The following is a 19,918-nucleotide window of genomic DNA, read 5'->3' on the forward strand; positions in this document are numbered from 1 at the left end:
CGTCTTTCCTCCTCTTCCTCTTCCCTTTATCCACCCATTATATACCTCTCTCATATCAACCTATCCATATACCTTACAACTGTGAATGATCCTTCCGCAGGTTCACCTACGGAAACCTTGTTACGACTTCTCCTTCCTCTAAACAATAAGGTTCAACGTACTTTTCATCTTACCCTTTCAAATCAAAAAATAAAACAAGCCGTACGCTTCACCGGATCGTTCAATCGGTAGGAGCGACGGGCGGTGTGTACAAAGGGCAGGGACGTATTCAACGCAAGTTGATGACTCGCGTTTACAAGGAATTCCTCGTTCATAAATACAGTTACAGTATTCAATCCCACAGCACGATGCAATTTCAGAGTTTGCCATACTCTTCTCAGAAATGGTCTCTTACAACTATTTGATCGCATCAGTGTAGCCCGCGTGCAGCCCAGGACATCAAAGGGCATCACACACCTGTTATTGCCTAAAACTTCCATCCGTGAAAAACGAATAGTACCTCTAAGAAGTATATATCGTATATCTTCACATACAATATAACTAGTTAGCAGGAAAAGGTCTCGTTCGTTAACGGAATTAACCAGACAAATCACTCCACCAACTAAGAACGGCCATGCACCACCACCCATAAAATCAAGAAAGAGCTATCAATCTGTCAATCATGATCATGTCCGGACCTGGTAAGTTGCCCCGTGTTGAGTCAAATTAAGCCGCAGGCTCCACTCCTGGTGGTGCCCTTCCGTCAATTCCTTTAAGTTTCAGACTTGCGACCATACTCCCCCCAGAACCCAAAATCTTTGGTTTCCCGAATAAAAAGGATGTACGATTGAATAATCAATACACCATCTTTAAGATGGCAACGTTTATGGTTAAGACTACGACGGTATCTAATCGTCTTCGATCCCCTAACTTTCGTCCTTGATCAATGGGAATATCCTTGCCAAACGCTTTCGCAACTGTTCGTCTTCCAAAAATCCAAGAATTTCACCTCTGACTAGGGAATACAAATGGCCCCAACTACCCCTATTGATGCATTTTCAATCAATAAAACTTCCTACTAAAGTCTTATCAATACATTAATACTATTATACCATGCTAAGCTATACTTTCACAAGAAGCGCTTGAAACACTCTAATTTTTTCACAGTAAATCAAAATCAATGTCAAAAATCAATCAATCAAGATCAATCCAAACATTCATTTCAAAATGAGTGTCATCCATTCGTACTCTTTCAAAAAAAAGAGTAAAATGAAAAACATCTCACAGTTCAGACTACGGGCGTTTTAACTGCAACAACGTTCGTGTACGCTATTGGAGCTGGAATTACCGCGGCTGCTGGCACCAGACTTGCCCTCCAATCGTTACTTCGTTACGCGTTTACATAAACGTCATGCCAATAAAATAACACTTAGTGTTATCTATCAGTATTTCTTGTCGCTACCTCCCTGTGTCAGGATTGGGTAATTTGCGCGCCTGCTGCCATCCTTGGATGTGGTAGCCATCTCTCAGGCTCCCTCTCCGGAATCGAACCCTAATTCCCCGTTACCCGTCAACACCACGGTAGGCCTCAATCCTACCGTCAAAAGTTGATAGGGCAGATATTCAAACAATGCGTCAATAGTAAAAAGACTATCAATCCACAAAATTATCATGATTCAACATTCAACACTAAACCCTGTGACAGGAAAAGTGTAAAGTAGGATCACTAATAAGTGCAATTCCCAAAAATGGAAATAGGGCATGTATTAGCTCTAGCATTACTAGGGTTATCCATATAACAAACTAACATTGTGTAGATTATAACTGTTTTAATGAGCCATTCACAGTCTCGCCATCCATGTGGCTTATACTGGCATTTGCATGGCTTAATCCTTGAGACAAGCATACGCGACCCGCAGGATCAACGGGGTATCATGTATATACAACACAAAGAAAAGAGAGAAAATGTCCACAAAATTGATTGATATACACACAAAAACAGCACAATAGAAACAACATGAATATACACACATAAAATGTACATACCATAAGTCAAAAAATTGTATCTTTGTGTCGTACACAACTTTGGTGGAATATTCACCTTCTTTCTTCCTCTTCCTCCTTTCCTAAACTGGAAAAGATGGAAATTTTACTTTTTTCTTTCGAATAATAAATGTCTCAATGAAACCCCAAAACAACAGATGGGATCCATCTATAACATTCATCATTGAAAAAACCATCCTTTGTTTCATTCCTTTGTCTTGTTGGAAGAAAATACATCTCTTAAAATACTACTTACTATTTTACATCCAGTACTGTGATTCACACAAAAATGAAATCATGACAATACATAAAGGAAAATAGAGTAGCAGAGGTTTCCTTCAAAAAGACAAAAAACATATAGTCCATTCTATAAAGATGAGCGGCGAATGAAAATTCAAGCCAAATAATCTCTAACTCATCAAGATGGAAACTATATTCATACTTTTGAATCAAAATAACATTACCAAATCATCGGTAGTTTAATACATCAACTCCTAACCATACTATATACATCACAACATGCAGTATACAGAAAAAGTTCCAAAAGAGACACAGAAAAGAGAGACATAAAGACACGCAAATACATACACATCTATGTAATACGCACAAGCACATCTTCAACATCCTCCTCCTTCTTTCTCTTTTGAAACCACTCTGATTACCCACAGTTTTGAAATCAATGGCAAAGATGGATTACAGATCATGCATCATTGGAAAGGCCCACCCCCATTCGAGGATTTTCCCCACTCCCAAATTCAAACATCATCTTCATCCATACATAAAGCCATTCAACTTTCGCATATCACTCCACTTTACCCGTCTTTGAAAACTAGTAAAAGTGGTTTTCTTCTTGTCTGTCTGGCTTCATTTTTCTGGAAAAAAATGCTATTTAAAAAGCCAAAAGTGACGGTTCGTTGCGCGGGCTTTTGAGATGAATCAAATGATGACACGTGGCAACAAAACAGTTTGAAACTCAACAAAAGGAAAACAAACCAACACTCTTTTTTTATTATACAAACAATAAAAACCTAGCTTTTAAACCCCTCTCAAAAAAAACCAACTCTCTCTTGTTTTCCACTACAAATATATATATATATATATATATATATAGATATACGAGTGTCTAGAAAATAAACCCATCTTCCTAATTGTCACTCTTGTGTGAGGGGATACACACAATAAAAACAACTCAAAAGGTCAAAACTCTTCAAACTTTCATAGTGAGGTCCAAACTCTCCTTCAAAAGCAAAGTTTCAAAAGGAGAGAACATTTCCAATACTCCCTATTGTATACACACACACATAAAGAAGAAGAGTTCATAGCTCTATACAATAAAAAAAAGGAGGATAAACCCTCACACCCCTCCTCTCTCTCTCTTCTACTTGACAAGGCAAGACTATTTGTGAAAAAATAGAACAAAAAACACTCAAAAAAATGTAACCTAAAAGTTGAGTTACTACTTGAATAACTTGTCCTTTGACACAAAAGTACAACAAAAATTTCAAACTCTACATGGTGTCCTCAACATTTCAAATGATTGGATGATTATTCTTTGAACCTTGGTCCCAACATGGTTGCTTTAGTACGTTGCTGAAAAAGTTACAACCATCAAACTTTCTCAAGTTGTATCGGAAAAATATCAAGTCAACCTTCTAGCACCATTCCCTAGCTTGTAGTTTTCTCATTCAACAAAAAAGGGATAAAGAGTCGTTGTGTAAACATACACAACTTTGTTTTGAAACAACTCCAAAAAAGAAAGACTCTAGTGAGTTGGAAGCAGCAATCATAGTTGGGTATTACTTGTAGTGATTGAGCTTTTTCCAAAACATAGTCGCAAGTTTAAAATTGACAGAATTATCGTTAAGAACAGTTTGCAGTTGACCATACAAAAGTAGTTACACCCTTTTATTTCTTTCGAGCAAAAGAAATTCTCAACTAGTTACCTCACCATGTAAAAACAACTCTATAAAGACATACCAACTTGGTTCCTGGAATAGAAAACCTAGTATAGATACTCGTACTCTCCTTAGAAAATCATCGTGTTTCCACAAAAAGCGTTCCCATTTCTTTCCTAGTGATGAACAGGATACATAGATATACACACAACGTGACAAATGACTTGTTACACTTCCCATCGAAATTCCAACTACTGCGAGTAACCAATCAAACAAACCAACTTGTTATAAAAATTCTCAAGTCTTTTTACAAAAATAGTTGAAAGAGCAAACTTGAAAGATCGTATTGCTTTTGCAATAAAAGGTAAAATCGGAAGAGCCGTTTTCTTTTTCACTTTGACCTCCAACTGCTTAAACTTTGGTACAAAATGGAAAGTTTCTCCCTTTTAGATGGTGTCACTTTCAACCACGTAAATAAAAGTCTGGTACTTGTGTCACAAAAACCAAGACTCCGCTACAGACTGGACAACAACTGAAACAACTCGTCCAAAAAGCTTTCTCAACCACTTTCAGAATTTTTCTTTAAGCAACACAACCAAAAAGGAATCCCATCAATATTTGAATGACATTTGTAATATTAAACAACAAGATGAGAAATATTTTCCCATATAAAAAAAAAGTTCATATAGATAGACTATAAATGACATCCACCATTCAGAGAAAATGTCTTGTGTGTTTTGACTAATAATTATAGCATTGGATTTTCTGCTTGTCAACTTGCCAGTTGTGTCTGTTTGACACTTTAAAACTTTTTATTCCCTACTTTACATAGGTGGCAGTTCTATCCACCTTGACTTTCTTTATCACTCTAGGAAAAGAATATGACAATTTCAGACAAGATGAAATCGCCAACACTAGAAAATACAATTCAAGTATTTTGCAGTCAACTACGCAGCAGATAATGACCTCCTCCTTTTCATTTTTTAATAAACACTAACTTGTAAGAATACATTTGCAAGTTGGGCTACGAGTGCTCAGACAAGGTTTTGGCACCTCGTAAGTGACATTGGAGCCGAAAAACATAGTTGGTTTTGATCAAACTAAACTAAGCAACGTAAAATTTATATTGGAACCAAGTTTGTCTTTTTGTGGAATTATCGTTGGTTTGGTGAGATAAGGGAAACTAATGGTCTGGAAACTTTTTGTTGCCCTGCGGTGTGAACACTTTAGAGGTTCCAGTTATGTGGTTTGGGTTCAAGGAATTTTCTATTAGGTTGTGGTTCTGAAAAATAAGAAAGGGCACACCCTGCTCTAAAATATGATGTTGTACAGTGGGTAGAGTAACTTTAGGAAACCAACGAAATGGTGTAAATACTTGTCGATAGATAGATAGACAACCTGCCTGCGATAAGAAAGAACACCGTTGGAAAAGTTACAGTGGCCGTGGTTCTATCGCAGTCTGATGAATCGGTTGAGAGTTTGAACTTTTAGTCCTTGTAACACTTTAGTTTCCTTACACGGATATTTCCAGATCAGCCTACTTATTCTGCAAAACCAAGGAATTGATTTTGTGTAGAGTTGGGTGCAGTAGTTGACTTTGGTTCTTCACAAAGACCATTACTTTGACCACAAACTTTTAGTTTGACTAATGATGCGTTATACCTATGTAAAATCCGATCAAAAAATCGTTTTCAGACTTTGCAGCTATTCTTCAAGTAGCTTCTTCTGTCCGTTTCGACAGTGTAGTCCAATCCATCCTTTATTCCATCGTTTATTAGGAGGAAGACGAATTCCCATGCTTTCTTCTCTGATTTTTAAAGGATAAGTGGCAGTTGAATGAATTGTTTGAACCATTTCCAAAAATGCACATTTTGGTTGTTTCACGATAGACTCATTCATATCTTGTTGCGTTTAGAAGAGAATGAAGAAACACCAAGAACAACTAGTCACGAACAACAGGAGCTATATGATAATACCTGCGTTGGAGATGTAAGGAGTCGGGATAGAGCTTATAGAAGATTTGTTGACCAAAAATGGCACATGATGTAGTCCAAGAGCTTCGTAATTAGTGCTCCGTAAAAATTTCCGGGCAAAAAGTACACCGTTGAGTTTAGCTTGGAACAAAAGTTCCTTGACACTTTCAAGATCAACTACTGAAGAGAAGGTTACAGGACTGCTCCCGTTTGTCCATTTAAGCCAAGTCATCGTTCGATTCTGAATTTGTACCCACATTTGATTTTCTACAAGAAGATTAGCAAAATAAAATTCGTCTGTCAACAAATTCCACTCAGCAGCTTTGCGAATATATACCATATCAGAATAATATTCAAACAGAGTAAAATTCTTTGCAACTATTAAAGCATCACGATTAAGGGCTATCCACTGTGATGCCTTAGGAAGTTCTACAAGTTGTGGAAGTTGATCCACAGTCCTATGTAACCAACAATAAGGATCGGACAGAAGAAGTCTGTAGCAACCATCAAAACTCTGCAGCGGCACACATTTATCAGAAAGAAACACAACCTTTGCAATCCTTCCATCACTGTCTTGCGCAAAAGCTTCGTTTAAAAGAAGAATCATAGCCTTTGTCAAATTGGGATGTCCCCAGGCAGTGTTTACTTGAACGCTAGTGCGATGCTCGTTCAACCAGTCACTGGTCTCAGAATCAGTACATTTATCACAGTGTATCAACACTAAAGCCTTCTCTTCATTTCCCCGAAACCAAGCCCTCCACAACTCTTCAAATTCAATGCCATCTTTGGACAAAAACAAAAAACCTATTCTAGGTACAAGGTTCTCGGAACCCTTCCAGGCACGTAACAAACTTTCCGTTTCTGGAAACTTTGCATAAGATAAGACTCCATTCATGTTATGACTCCTAAAAGAAAAGATAACGAAGAAACTAATCAAAGCAACCACAAGTAATAGCGAAAAGAGATAATGTTTTAGCATTTCCGACAAAATTTTAATTATTTGATGCTCAAATGCCTTTGTATTCTCAATTCGTTATTGGTCCTCCTGGTTCCGGTAAAAGCACTTATTGCGCCGCTGTACGTGAATTGTTGGAGAGCAACTGTAGGTAAGAAAGGAAAAGTTTTCATATTTTTTCTTAATCCTTCTCCTAAAAAGACCGGTGACTCTTGCGAACTTTGATCCCGCTGCAGAATTTCTACCCTACTCCCCAGATATCGACATAAGAGACCTTGTGAATTTCAAGCAACTTTGTTCCTCTGATTCTTGTGGACCAAATGGAGGACTGCTGCGTTGTTTTGCTGTTTTGGAAGACAATTTTTCTTGGTTAATTGAAAGTTTGTCGAAAACTTCAAGTGAGTTGCTGAAGTGACCCTAGTTCTGTTTTATGCTGAATTATAGCTGAATAGACCTTTATCTAATTATTGATTTTCCGGGGCAAATTGAGCTTTACTTAAGTTGCGAGAGTATTGCCAAGTTAATTCATCGTTTGCAGGAAACTTTTGATTTGCGAGTTTGTTCTCTTCCGACTCTTTTTATTCATGACTAACTATTGTTAAGGCCGTCGTACTCAATCTGATAGACAGCAATCGTTGTTTGGAATCCTCTTCGTTCCTTTCGTCATGTTTGACTTCTCTAAGTTTGCTCATAAATCTGTCACTACCGTTTTTGAGTGTTCTTACTAAAATCGACATATTTCGTGATGCTCAAGATTGCGGTAAATTGAGTTTGGTCTGAGTTGTGTTCATATATGACTCGTCGTAGAAATTGACTTCGAAGATATATGTAAATGTGAAAACCTGGCAACGCATATGACCGTATTAACGGGAACGTCAACATTTGTAGCATTACATAGTGCCATTTGTAGTTTGCTTGAAGATTTCAATCTTGTACAGTTTGAAATGCTTAGCGTCAAGGTACGGTAGTTACTACTTGCTACCAAAGAGGTTTCAGCATTCGACCCTCTTAGGATCCACAACTTTTAGCAAAAGTTGTGAAGGAAGCAGATCATGCATGCGGTTATATGCTGCGATAACTGTATTGCCGCATATGCTGAACTATCAAGCAACCCCACTGACTCTCTTTTCAGAAATCGAAACTTATCTGACTTGAAACAGAAGAAGAATTTTATCTATATTTCAAACCCGCTGTAATGATAGATAAGGACGACTAGTTTAGAGCGTGAATGAAGCTGGGTTTTTCGACAAACGGTTCTTTCGTACTAGTCAGAATTTTGTCGATTATCCCTGTTGGAAAACGTTTAGGAAAAAGTTTGCAACTAGTTATTAATCCTACCGTATTCCTTCGCCTCCTCTGGAGTCATGTATTTCGTCCTCTGTGAATCCTTTTGAATCTTTTCGAAAGGCTGTCCGGTTGACTCACTGAGTAATTCAAAGGTCACCTTTCGATTGTATAAAACTTCTCTTGCCTTTATTGCTATGTCTGAAGCCTACAACACGAAAAACCAGTTGAGAAATAGTTTAACTTGGTCATAGGAACGTACCGGCCCTTGAGTTGAACTTCTCGGTTGATGTAGCATAACAGTAGCGTGTGGCAAGGCAGCACGGAAGCCCTTTTCTCCTGCAGCAAGTAGTAGCGCTGCGGTCCCATAAGCTTGTCCAACACAAATTGTGTGAACCGGTGGCTTCACGTAGCGCATGGTGTCACAGACGGCAAACGCTTCTGTTTCGAAACCTGCAGTGGAACCGTCAGGATTGGAAGTACCCGTTGAGTTTATATAGAGATATATTGGCTTCTCTCCACTTTCGTACTGCAAGTAAAGAAATTCTGCAATAATTAACTCAGTCACGGCAGGTAGGAGGGGCATGCCAAGGTATATAATTCTTTCGCGGAGATCAGAATTTTTTAGAACAAACAACCATCATATACCTGTTATGAAGCAAAAGTGAAGGGAGATCGGGTGGAGGTCCCAACCTGGCACCTTCATAGTTAGAAGCCCCTGTTTCCACTGCAGTAGTTCGACAACGGTTACTCAACCTTTCCAGTCTCCTTACTTTCTTCAAGTGCTGTAAAATACCAAGCTGCTTTACTGAAAAACAAACTTTCTTTTCTACAAAGCTATTTACCAACGTAGCTCTCCTATTCTTACACGCAAAAACATTTGCAACAAACGCCATAAAAATCATAGTTCAATGCACGTTAATCCGTAAATAATTTTCAGTCGGAATTGAAACCGCAGTATACAATGTCAGATAGTATCTTACATAAAGGCGTGGACTGAAAACATTGAAAATTAGTAGCAGAACTGGAAACACTAGCTACGAAGTATTCGAAGGTAGCTTGCGTTTCTTCAACCTCTCCCACTGTTCTTCTTGTTCCTGTTCGGCTGTCTTATCAGCTAAAATTATCTTATCTTGGTACTGATAAGCTCTACCAGTAAACACGGGCTTTGACTTGGCGTCTTGCTCATAACGCAAAAGTGCCTCCCTAGGATCCTCATCTGCCCAAGCTTTCTTCAGGTGTGACTGCATAAAATGGGAGGATAACGTTGTCTTGCCGACCAAGTCCGGTCTTGGTCCAGAAGGCACAGTTGGCTTCTTTGTTAACACAGGGTCTTTTCGAATCTTGTTCCTCTTGTTTGCTTCTGTCATCGGCAGGCCATTCGGTAAAAACTCGGTTTGGTACATGGGTAACGCATTGGGTAGAAATACCTCGCCGGCACCAATATTGGCAATACTTCCCTCTTCTCTGTAGAGAAAAAATTAGTTGCTACAATGCGTACAATCTTAGAGTAGACTGACCTTTTCTCTGGTGTGGATACACACAATAAGAGTCCCTTCTTGCTTGTTTCTGGGGAGTAAAGTCCCACAACACTTCCAGAAGTGGAGCCATAAAATATTTGATTCAGAGCAGGAGACCAGCAGACAGCAACAGCAGCACCGTTTCGGGAAGATACGGCAACATCAAAACAGCGACTTACAGAAGCTCTGGAGAAGAAAACAACGGAAGAGCTGCCTCCTTTTGAATTGTCACTTGTAGTTGTACATATATATTCGCCGTTCGGAGAAAAGACACATGATGTCATATCACTGCTGTTCGGTAAATCGTCAAACACGGTTAAAGGTTCTTCCAATCTTCGACAGTCCCACATAAACAAGCAACCGTTAGTAGTACGAGTAACCAAAGTTAAGTCATCTCTCGTAAGTTGAAGATCTGTCGCCACACCCAGTGTGCCTCGAAACTTTTGTGCGCTACCGACTTCTTCGACCGGTCGTACTTGGGTTGAACTCGGCTCATATACTTTCAACGAACCATCTTCGCAAGCACAAAACAACCTTTTCCCATCGTTCGCAAAACGGAACGAAGAGCAAGTGTTTTTCTTTCCGTCCTTTGCTTTTAAAGTCAGAATACTTCCTTGTTCCACAGAACCTTTTTTACTCAAAGTCCACAACCTAATTGTTCCGTCTGTTGAACTAGTTGCAAAGCTGTCGTTTCTCGTTGGGTTCCAGTTACCATATAACAAAGAAGCGACGTGGCCTTTTGTATTTTTCATACTTACGAGATACATATCTCCTTGAGGTGTTTCAGATATATCTTCACCGTCACGGGTAAGTAATTTTGCACGGGAACTTCCTCCAATGACAAGAATACTAGAACCTGTTGGTGAAAATTCTGCTAGTCGTAGAGGATAAGCCCCAAGTGGCTCAATACTAGCAAAATACTTTAGTCTATTCGTCATTGTTGCAAAGTCCCACAGTTTAAGAGTTGTGTCGTTAGAACCGGTCGCCATTCGAACCCCAGAAGGCTCTATAGCGATGGTAGAAACAGTAGCACGGTGGCCGCCGAGGTTTACTTCGTGTGAAAGAGGTAAATTCACCATCGTTTCAGTTGTATTCTCGTGGAATTCTTCAGAAAGAGACTCATCTGAAAGGTCACTGTCCGAACTTTCCAAAGTCATCTCTTTTGTAGTAAAAGTATCCACTTGGTTCAACTCCGTCATGGGAATGAAAAACAAATTTAATTTTGAAGCTAACACGATAAGATATAAAGCTATCCACTAATGTCCGAACTTGCCTTTGCATCTCGATACGAAAGAAATCCACCAGAAATATTCTTCACGTGATAACCCAACTGACACAATATTCTGGACGCTAAGTACGAACGCTGTCCCGAACGACAAAATACTGCAATTTCCTTCTCCTTTGGTAACTTTTCGAGATGGCTTCGAATATCACGGAGTGGAATATTCTGCGCATGTGGGACGGGTTCCGCCTGCACTTCTTCAGGATTTCTGACATCAATTAAAATGTTTTTCTCATTCTCTCCCTTCTTTGTCATGGAATCATTTAACCACTCTTCATGTTCAAGCCAATGCGTCTGTTGGACGTCACCACGCAAGATATTGGACGCAACCATCCCTGCAAGGTTAACAGGATCTTTCGCAGAACCAAACTGAGGAGCATAACATAGTTCCGATTCCTCTATATCCATCACAGTCATACCTGCTTGAATGGCCATTGCGATACAATCAATCCGCTTGTCAACACCATCTTCACCAACAGCCTGAGCTCCCAGAATCTTCCCATCTTTCAAACCAAAAATTAACTTCAAATGAATAGTCTTCGAGTTGGGGTAATAACCAGCATGAGATCCAGCATGGATAACAGCGGTTTCATATTCACAACCTTGCTTCCAACCTCTTTTCTGTAATTTTTTCTCCGATGCACCGGTTGCAGCAACAACCATGCCAAATGCGCCACAAACAAAAGTTCCTTGCACACCACGGAAAGTGTGATTCTTTCTTCCCAATATACTTTCTACTGCAATTCGAGCCTGTCGATTGGCTGGCCCCGCCAAGGCCAGCAGAGTTTTTTCGCCAGGAAATAAGAAATCGTCCACCTCTACTGCGTCTCCAACAGCGTATATATTGTCATCCGAGGTTTTCATATGCTCATCAACAACAATTCCTCCCAATGATCCTATTTTTAAGCCACAATCTTTTGCAAGATGGGCATCCGGACGAACTCCAATACCTAAGATGACCATATCCGCAACAACAAAATTACCCGATGCAGTAATGACTCGCAAGCTACTCTTTCCAGAACTACTCTCCTCCTTCTTTATGCTTTTCAGTCCGTCATGAAAAATAATATCTACGCCATGCTCTTTCATTTTTCTGTACAATGGAGGTAACATTTCAGGGTCCATGGCAGGCATTAACTGTGGCAATGCTTCCACTAAATGGACCTTCAGATTCAAAAGACATAAATTTTCAGCCATCTCTAAACCAATAAAGCCACCTCCAACAACAACTGCGCTTTTCGCATTATTCTTAGATATCCATTCTTTGATATGTGAGGCATCAGGTATATCTCGAATGGAATATACGCCCTCCAAATCAATTCCTTCAAGTTTGGGTCGAATAGGTTCAGCACCAGGAGCGAGTACAAGATAATCATATTTCTCTTGATAGCTCCTTTTGTTTTCCAAGTCCGTAACATCAACTGTTTTCTTCTGTCTGTCAATTTTTGTCACTTCCTGACGCAATCGGACATCGACATTCAGTCGGTTTCTAAACAAACCTACTGAGGCAACCAAAAGATCCTCCTTTGTTTTAATAACACTTCCGACATAATATGGTAATCCGCAGTTTGCAAAAGAAATATAGGGACCACGTTCGAAGATAGTGATGCTTGCATTCTCGCAAAGTCTACGGCAGCGTGCTGCGGCTGAGGCACCTCCTGCTACGCCACCAACTATAACAATACGAGGACTGTCTTTTGCTTGCGCTGATGCCATGTTAGAAACAAAACGCGCCAAAATGCTTTAACCAAATTTCCCATTTTTCAGATCCCTCATGTGTAACTTGTTCATGCCCTTTTCGTCAACTAATTCTGGAAGGTCAACTGAAAGTTGCTAAGGAGATCTGATGTGAAACATTGAAATAGCACAACGACAACAAGACTATGCTCGATTTCGTTTTCTGTGATAACGTTAGTTTTCGTTATACTTGTAACAACTCTCTTTCCACTGGGTATGATATTAGAGTGTTAACGAAACAAGAAAATATGACAAGTATCTTTGAAACTGTAGTCGACGGTTGAAGAAGCTGGCCGTCAATATATCAACATACTTTTTCACTTGATTGTGTTCAAAGACTAGTTTTGGATGACATTAAAGACAAGTTAAGTACTTTTTTAACCCTTGCTACATAAAGGTCCACTGGACTAGGAACCAGTGTGGCTTTGCAAGAGTTGCAAACAATTTCACAGTTTCTGCCAAAGACCGCAAGTAAGTGATGACGCAAGGCAGTCAGATTGAGTTTGGACAGCTGCAAAGTAAAAGTCTTATTGCCTTTTTGGTGGCACTAAAGGTTTCAGTTTTAGTATGACTCTTCTATAAGTAAAGAAGAAAGCTGCCAGACAGTTGACTGCATATAACGTCTATTTTGTAAAGTAATGGTTTGTTCATTTTTAATCATTATGTTGTACTTGATGTGTTTGGAGCTTCACTGGATTATTGAGCGCATCAACATGAGTCCGCCTTAATCAGGCTTCGTTTGCTCAAAAATTGACGCATTCGACGATAATGGACATTGGGAATTTTGCGATTGTACTACATTTCCTAAACGGTATGGTGGCAGCTTGTTGAAAACAAGAATCACGCCTTTTACGCCTAGCAGAATTGTTTTTCCTTGAACAAACTGAATAAGTTCCCAATGTCAGAAACAGAAGACTTCGAGTGGAATGAAATTTGCGTCAAAATAGCTTATGAAGAAGAGAAACTTTTGAAAGGGCACGGATTTCACGAGATTCCTTCTAGCTCGAATGCTCAGACAGTACAAAATAGTAGACTCAAAATATCTCGCTCATTCCAACCCCATCCTGAGACGTTTGGTGCTTTCAATAGAGAAACGGAAGCTTCTTCCACTTCCGACAAGGATCCTTCACCAGATTCGGCTAAACTTTCAAAAGGTACAAGTGACGGCTTTACATTGAATCAGGCACGTCCTACAAGAATGGTTGAGTTAGAGTCTGTATTGATGAAGAAGCAAGGGGAAATTTCCATTTTACGTGAAAGATTGGAAAAACTGGAAAGAGAAAAGTTTGAGGCAATAGAAGCTTGCAGGCTTCTCCGACAAGATAGCCACAAACGAGACTCTTCACTTCCATGTTCCTCTAGGGAAGAAATCAACCAGCTTCATGCAGAAGTCACGAGGCTGCAGAAATTGAACGAATTTTATCACCAGGAAATCAATTCTTTAGAAGTGAATAGAAAAGTAAATTCCTTTTTGCAGGACGGAAGCGGAGATAAGGACCTTCCGGCTCGTTTAGATGCAGAGACGACACAGAAGAACTCAAGAAATATTCTTCGAGGACATCTTACTCAGTTGACAAAGCCCGGTAAGAGAGTAAAAAATGTTTTGGACGAATTTGAGACGGTAGTCAATGAACTGAATCAACATGATCAAAGTCGTCCTGTCCCGAATTCCGCGTTTGGTTTTTATGACAAAAGACGACCTAGACAACTAATTTTAGATGAAGAAATACCTGATAAGAGGTATTCGTTTCACACTGCCGTATCTTTTCATATTTTTCCGGAACCGAATACTGGTGTTACCAATGATATGACGCAAGACCGTGCAGAGAAGTGTTTAGTCAATACTATGAATCTTTTAACTGGTGATGAGTTGATGGCATTGAGACGACTTGTTCTCAATTCTGAGGAGCATTTATCAAGTAATCTTCTTAGATTCCTAAATATGTACTCAGAAGAAGACTATAGTGTGTTGAAAGACACCACCCCGAATCTGCTCAAGTTTATAGATTCCTTGTTGCAAATTCTTGAAAGCGGATACTCAATGACGTCACTCGAAGATGCAAGCAGAATCCTTCATTCTGTCCTTTTAAAGATCAAAGAATTTTGCCATACATTGGACCTTTCAAATTGTATTAGTTTAGAACGAATTCTTGCTCTAGTTCAAAGAATGATGGAAGAAACAATACCTTTGAAAACTTTTTTCAATGTTATAGAAGGTACAGTTATCATTTTGGAGGGGTTTTTACTACAACGGTATGATAATATCATTTGCCACATTGGCGCCTTTTAAACTTGAGTAGTGTTTCGTCAGACGATATTGAAATCATTTTTCGCTTCTTGAGACATTTTTCGACAATACAACAAGAAGAAATCTTCTTATCTGCCCATTCGTCGTTGCTTTATATGTTGATGTTGATAATCGATATTTTATTCACAGGACAAGAATACGTAAAATCGAAGCAAAGCATGTACTCAGGTTATATCGTTCAGTTGGGGACATTACTTTTGTCATCGTCTTCCTTATGCTTTCAGCGTGCTGGAATTTATCTTGGCTATAAATTGAAGGAAGTTTTGACTTGCTCGTCTGAAATTCACGACTATACTTCTTTGACGGAGATGTTGATATGTATTACGATTCGAGAATATCTCATGGTGAGTGTTAAAATGTTCGTTGAAGAAATTTGAGACGGAATCCTTTGTAGCTTTTACAATATGAATATTCTACATATTTCAATCAGCCCAAGTTAAGTTGTATATCGCAGAGGCAGCCTTCATGGCAGCGAATATTTGTTGAAAAGCTAGGAAACAATCGGTTCACAATGTCAGAGTCAGTTTTGTTTTTTCATTATTCAGTAAGTATCAGCCGAAAGAATTAGCTTAAACTAAGAACACCAACAGCTGCGAACTTGTCATTTTATGATTTATTACTTGAAGGACCGAAATTGTTCCTTAAACTTTCTGTTGGATTACAGGTACGATATATTGGACACGGTATATTCGAAACGTAACTATTCCTAGTGTACCATTGTTTTCCATGTTGAAGGCAATGTTCGAGGATCGACGCAAGGCCTTAGGAAACCTCAAGGAAGCTTATGAAATCTCACTGGTTATCTGCGATGTGATAAAAGGAATAGAAGTTAATGGAATTATCAAATGACGTTGAGAAATACCCATCTTACATGGCCATGTACCAATATTTTATGTAAGTTATTTTTTTTTGAGCGTATCATCATAGACTTATTCCGTGTTCAGATAGTGCTTTTACTAAACTACATCTTATATCCGCATAGGAAACAACCAAAAGAGATTTGCTATCTTTGGACGCAAGAAGCATGAGCTCTTCAGAACCCACATCCACTCGATTTAAACATTCAATCACGTGACTTATATCAAGAAAACACTTATTCTAGAAAAATATGAACCCATGTGAATGCAAAAAAAATCTTCTCACCTCATTATCATATGGATGGAACATATAATCATAAAATAATCTAAGGACAAATTTATCTTCTGTTTCGGACCACTGTGAAATTGTAGAACTGTCATCCCAATCCAGGACGAAACCGAATAGACTGATGAGTTGAAATAACCGACTAGAATTCAGTCTTCTATCCAGCTCAGCTTCCAAGGTATCCGCATGAAGCCATACCTATTAAAGAACAGAATAAAATATATTCTTTCAAAAGTAAAATTCCGTACATGTCCGTAGTCATAAATTATTTGTGGTGCCACTATAGAACAAATTTGTGTTATGGAAACAGGTAAGGTCCTATTATAGTGATCGACAAGGAACGACAGAATATGCAAAATGTCGTGAGAATAAAAAGCCATACTCTGCAATACATTGAGCGCATCATTCACCCCTAACAAAGTCTCGATTGAGAACCAAATCATTATCCCTGAATATTTTGCTATACCGATTTGCAATACTCCATTCTTTACGATGGAAGCGTGACTACGAAGAGTCAAAAGAAATAAAAGATGCATCAACCTCCAAACATCATCTTGCTTCTTTCTTTCAATATCAAGTACAAAAGAAGTGCTGTATTGAGAATAGTTTTTACTACCAACCGAATCAGTTGAAAGCGACTCGGCGATACCGCATTTATTCAACCGGATTCTGTGCGTACCCACAACAAGAATTCCTATCAAAGCTCTCGTTTATAACAATTGCCTATCAAGAATGCAAACAAACACTACCTGAAGATGACAATGACTCGCCTGCAACCATCTCTGCTGAATGCAAAGCATCCAATGAAGAAATTAATTGTATCAATATGGTCCAAATCACTTTCTCAGGTAAGGGAAATACTTGCTTGTTCTCTTCATCCTCACTGGGTAGATAAACCTGAAGTCCCTTCTGAAATGTCGAAAATAGTTTACAAATACTGTTTACCTTTCGAAATATTTGGGCGTTGTCGTAAAATGGATAAACAAATACAAGCTCATTTGCAGCTCCTTGAGTGAAAGCAAAAGTAGAAAACACTTCACATAGCGGGACAACAGAGGGATGCCGAATTTTTTTCCTTTTCAAAAATAAACTTTGAGTTACACAATGCAAACGCAAATACAATACCATCTTTCCACACATTTTAAGACAAACTGAGAATCAAAGGGTACAGCTCCAAGAACTCTTCGAAGAAGGTAAACTTTTCCATCTGACGATGACAGACATCTATAGTTGAGAAACACAGGAACTCCAGAAGATGTTTCCTTAAAAATATTTCAGTAGACAAATATATGGAACACAACTTCCAATTCCTTGCCTCTATCTGATATAGAGAGTGATACTGGTTGATTGTTGTAGGAAGGCTAGAGGTTATTTGATGAGAACAGAAAATCCAGTCAACTTTCTTTTTGGAACTTCGTACTAAGCGACTCTCTTCAAAAAGATCTTCCGTCATACAACTTTTTTCACTAAGATTTTCCTGAAAAACGATATTCTTTCTTGGTTGTCTCGAGGGACTGCCCAGTGACTGTTTCCTTGTTGTCTCTATTAAAGATGAGCCAGCCAAATTACCGGCTTTTGAATTCACTAAATAGTTAAGGTTTCTAAAAGAAGGGACGTCATCCGACAGGGTGACATCATCTTCTGCAGTCGAAATCGAAATATCGCTGCTACTTGCGGAATAACCTTATCACGCAAGTCGGAGCCACTGTCTCAATCACGAGAATTCCACATACCATGAAAACTATCCGAGTGCTTTCTTACGTCTTGAAAGGTAAACTCTGGAGCAGAAGCTCTTAAACCTCTACCACCCCTTGAAACATCTTCCATTTCTCTCGGTAGCAATCGATTTGAACTTATCGGCATTCACTTATGTTTGCAAGTAAGGCAAAGGAGTGGCGGAAGCATCCAGCGATTAGCCCTTGGACCAACTTTAAAGCTTGTTTTACCGGTTTCGGTACAGCTTTGGCGCTCTTTACTGGTTATGTTGTCTTGGAACAGGCTTATTTCTATTTTTACAAGCCCGCATCGAGTCATCACGCCGCGGAATCTAAGACGGAAGAACTTGGCTCTTGAATTGTCTTGTTAGATGGACACTTTCTGCGTAAGAAAGAAAACTGACTTGAAAGCATGATAAAAGTTGAACACTGTATTTTACTAGGGCAGCAAAACTGGGCCCTCTTTGAAGAACGGGTATTGTAGTTAGCAAAACCTACCTAGTGGAACCTTCATAATAAAATTTTATGTTTTTTGATCATATGCCACTTGAGCGGGTAACTCAAATTGTACCAACATATGAAATTTTTCAGGAGCGACGTCTCTTACAAGTCTTACTTGAAAAGCAGAAGTGTCAAAGGGTGGGCTATTTGTTCCAACAAGTCCTTCAAAGACAGCGGAAAGTGCATCTTTGAAAGGATCCGGTCCTCGACCGAAAATATAACAATATACAATAGGAAGCGGTCTATCCTCTCTACCTTTGTACAATCCCTTCAAAACGTGCAAAAATTCAGTTGACTTCGAAGGATAATTCATAATAAGCTTAGTAAAATATACTTCTTCTTCGATAAGCTGCTTAACAAAAGTACAAGCGTCGAGGCAAGAGGCTCTAACCAAATGTGATACACCATTTCTTCGAATATTCTTTGATAAAAATTCCTAAACTTGTGGTCAAAATAAATACCTAACACATAACTGACTTACAGTTGATATGGGGTTCAAGTCATTTCCGAAGGCAACACAACCTTTGTGTTTTGCTGCTGGAATAACAAAAGGTCCAACCCCAGCAAATGCATCAGCTATAATATCACAAGATGAAAAAGTTTCAATCACGCGACGTCTTTCTGCTTCTAGCTTAGAATTCCAATATACTCTTTCGTAATCTAACTCGTAAACACAACTAATGCGGGAAATTACTACCATTCCAGGAGAATCATATAAGCGTGCTTACCCATTTTCTTTTACCTCTGTGATCAAGTTCGACTCGCCACTCAATATTTCCATATCAAAAGTCCTAAACGGACCTGATGTCTCTCCAACTTTATTCACTACAGTCTTTATTCGTGGATAGTGTTTCATCAACAGAATGTTTCCTACACAAAGCATAACTCAAAAATCTGACGAAATCAAAGAAACAAACCTATGAGATGACGATAAGGCAAAAGTTCCTCACGAAGATTCAAGTGAATAATACGTCCGACTGTCTCAAAGGAAGAAGGCCACGAAACTATCTCGGGGAGTAGTCGCCTTAGAATTTTGTTCAAGGGCCAGTTGCGAATATCATATGAAATTTCAAGGCTTTCAAGTTCGGCGCTCCTTAGGAGCTGCTTCAAGTATTGTGACGTATTTGAATTGTAAGTCGTGTCCTATAAAAATTATCAAAGACTGAAGTGGCCTACACAAAGAAGTTAAAAGCACCTCTGATATTGTTCGATATAAATATTCTCGAAGTTCTTTCTCCCTATTGATAAATTCGGGACTCACGTGCTCAAAATCTTCTAGAACTTCTTCAACAGGAAGTTCCGTTAAATATCGGAGCAATAGTTTTCTTTTTCTCCCTCCGTCTTCTACTTGAATGCTTTTGATTTGATTACCTTTCAATACATGCTTCCCAAGTAGCTTTCTTACTTCTTCACAGTACTTTGGCTGCAAACGAAAAGTTGAAGTGCGAAATACAGTCTGCAACGGTTCATACCTCACATGATAGCGAATAGAACTTCAAAAAAACTTCAAGGTTAAAACTGCTATGTGCAACAGATTCTGGCCTATACGAGCAGTACTTCATATGTCCTTTTGATTTTATAGA

General features: G+C 39.0%; 9 protein-coding genes and 1 non-coding gene across 13 annotated transcripts, besides 3 other annotated features; 2 read left to right on the forward strand and 8 right to left on the reverse strand.

Annotated features, from left to right (window-relative positions):
• Window position 1: 1 nt before the first annotated feature.
• Window positions 2-54: a sequence feature (Short protein (Gasu_05400, EME32122.1) was converted to a misc_feature.).
• A 29-nt stretch (window positions 55-83) lies between these two features.
• Window positions 84-1,910, reverse strand: Gasu_nc0003. The gene has a single exon (XR_009833483.1). It is a non-coding gene; the product is annotated as an 18S ribosomal RNA (ribosomal RNA).
• Window positions 121-138: a sequence feature (Protein overlapping with rRNA (Gasu_05410, EME32123.1) was converted to a misc_feature.).
• Window positions 213-629: a sequence feature (Protein overlapping with rRNA (Gasu_05410, EME32123.1) was converted to a misc_feature.).
• A 1,375-nt stretch (window positions 1,911-3,285) lies between the features above and the next one.
• Window positions 3,286-4,200, reverse strand: Gasu_05420 (uncharacterized protein). Its single transcript, XM_005708587.1, has one exon. The coding sequence runs from the start codon at window positions 4,155-4,157 to the stop codon at window positions 3,954-3,956; it is 204 nt and encodes a 67-aa protein (XP_005708644.1). The 5' UTR covers window positions 4,158-4,200; the 3' UTR covers window positions 3,286-3,953.
• A 1,005-nt stretch (window positions 4,201-5,205) lies between these two features.
• Window positions 5,206-6,800, reverse strand: Gasu_05430 (uncharacterized protein). Its single transcript, XM_005708588.1, has one exon. The coding sequence runs from the start codon at window positions 6,783-6,785 to the stop codon at window positions 5,880-5,882; it is 906 nt and encodes a 301-aa protein (XP_005708645.1). The 5' UTR covers window positions 6,786-6,800; the 3' UTR covers window positions 5,206-5,879.
• Window positions 6,801-6,880: 80 nt separating this feature from the next.
• Window positions 6,881-7,951, forward strand: Gasu_05440 (nucleotide binding protein). Its single transcript, XM_005708589.1, has 6 exons — window positions 6,881-6,996; window positions 7,047-7,243; window positions 7,298-7,401; window positions 7,449-7,605; window positions 7,653-7,804; window positions 7,858-7,951. The coding sequence occupies exons 1-6, from the start codon at window positions 6,902-6,904 to the stop codon at window positions 7,921-7,923; spliced, it is 771 nt and encodes a 256-aa protein (XP_005708646.1). The 5' UTR covers window positions 6,881-6,901; the 3' UTR covers window positions 7,924-7,951.
• Gasu_05450 (ATP-dependent Clp protease, protease subunit) lies at window positions 7,836-9,070 on the reverse strand. Of its 2 annotated transcripts, none has more exons than XM_005708591.1 (4): window positions 8,778-9,070; window positions 8,392-8,731; window positions 8,184-8,337; window positions 7,836-8,134 (listed from the first exon to the last, which is right to left on the reverse strand). In XM_005708591.1, the coding sequence occupies exons 1-4, from the start codon at window positions 9,032-9,034 to the stop codon at window positions 8,058-8,060; spliced, it is 828 nt and encodes a 275-aa protein (XP_005708648.1). In that variant the 5' UTR covers window positions 9,035-9,070; the 3' UTR covers window positions 7,836-8,057. The 2 variants fall into 2 exon arrangements, with proteins under 2 accessions (XP_005708648.1, XP_005708647.1); XM_005708590.1 differs by having other exon boundaries at window positions 7,956-8,134.
• A 5-nt stretch (window positions 9,071-9,075) lies between these two features.
• On the reverse strand, window positions 9,076-10,840 carry Gasu_05460 (transducin family protein / WD-40 repeat family protein). Its single transcript, XM_005708592.1, has 2 exons — window positions 9,650-10,840; window positions 9,076-9,596 (listed from the first exon to the last, which is right to left on the reverse strand). Exons 1-2 carry the CDS (start codon window positions 10,804-10,806, stop codon window positions 9,167-9,169), a joined length of 1,587 nt encoding a protein of 528 aa, XP_005708649.1. The 5' UTR covers window positions 10,807-10,840; the 3' UTR covers window positions 9,076-9,166.
• A 5-nt stretch (window positions 10,841-10,845) lies between these two features.
• Window positions 10,846-12,820, reverse strand: Gasu_05470 (pyridine nucleotide-disulfide oxidoreductase). Its single transcript, XM_005708593.1, has one exon. The coding sequence runs from the start codon at window positions 12,645-12,647 to the stop codon at window positions 10,899-10,901; it is 1,749 nt and encodes a 582-aa protein (XP_005708650.1). The 5' UTR covers window positions 12,648-12,820; the 3' UTR covers window positions 10,846-10,898.
• Window positions 12,821-13,310: 490 nt separating this feature from the next.
• Window positions 13,311-15,871, forward strand: Gasu_05480 (uncharacterized protein). Its single transcript, XM_005708594.1, has 6 exons — window positions 13,311-13,479; window positions 13,561-14,921; window positions 14,969-15,320; window positions 15,371-15,520; window positions 15,567-15,640; window positions 15,687-15,871. The coding sequence occupies exons 2-6, from the start codon at window positions 13,567-13,569 to the stop codon at window positions 15,823-15,825; spliced, it is 2,070 nt and encodes a 689-aa protein (XP_005708651.1). The 5' UTR covers window positions 13,311-13,479; window positions 13,561-13,566; the 3' UTR covers window positions 15,826-15,871.
• A 4-nt stretch (window positions 15,872-15,875) lies between these two features.
• On the reverse strand, window positions 15,876-17,950 carry Gasu_05490 (PAB-dependent poly(A)-specific ribonuclease subunit 3). Of its 2 annotated transcripts, none has more exons than XM_005708596.1 (8): window positions 17,853-17,950; window positions 17,435-17,802; window positions 17,245-17,381; window positions 16,869-17,194; window positions 16,586-16,813; window positions 16,368-16,531; window positions 16,120-16,317; window positions 15,876-16,074 (listed from the first exon to the last, which is right to left on the reverse strand). In XM_005708596.1, the coding sequence occupies exons 1-8, from the start codon at window positions 17,944-17,946 to the stop codon at window positions 15,898-15,900; spliced, it is 1,692 nt and encodes a 563-aa protein (XP_005708653.1). In that variant the 5' UTR covers window positions 17,947-17,950; the 3' UTR covers window positions 15,876-15,897. The 2 variants fall into 2 exon arrangements, with proteins under 2 accessions (XP_005708653.1, XP_005708652.1); XM_005708595.1 differs by having other exon boundaries at window positions 15,914-16,317; window positions 16,869-17,016; window positions 17,065-17,194.
• A 445-nt stretch (window positions 17,951-18,395) lies between these two features.
• On the reverse strand, window positions 18,396-19,910 carry Gasu_05500 (S-adenosylmethionine-dependent methyltransferases (SAM or AdoMet-MTase)). 2 transcript variants are annotated; one of them, XM_005708598.1, is made up of 7 exons: window positions 19,808-19,910; window positions 19,531-19,758; window positions 19,253-19,478; window positions 19,064-19,205; window positions 18,817-19,012; window positions 18,493-18,771; window positions 18,396-18,445 (listed from the first exon to the last, which is right to left on the reverse strand). In XM_005708598.1, exons 1-7 carry the CDS (start codon window positions 19,895-19,897, stop codon window positions 18,422-18,424), a joined length of 1,185 nt encoding a protein of 394 aa, XP_005708655.1. In that variant the 5' UTR covers window positions 19,898-19,910; the 3' UTR covers window positions 18,396-18,421. The 2 variants fall into 2 exon arrangements, with proteins under 2 accessions (XP_005708655.1, XP_005708654.1); XM_005708597.1 differs by having other exon boundaries at window positions 19,531-19,690; window positions 19,741-19,840.
• Between the last annotated feature and the right edge of the window lie 8 nt (window positions 19,911-19,918).

This window comes from Galdieria sulphuraria, assembly GCF_000341285.1.
Source record: "Galdieria sulphuraria unplaced genomic scaffold scaf_3, whole genome shotgun sequence".
Lineage (NCBI taxonomy): Eukaryota > Rhodophyta > Bangiophyceae > Galdieriales > Galdieriaceae > Galdieria > Galdieria sulphuraria.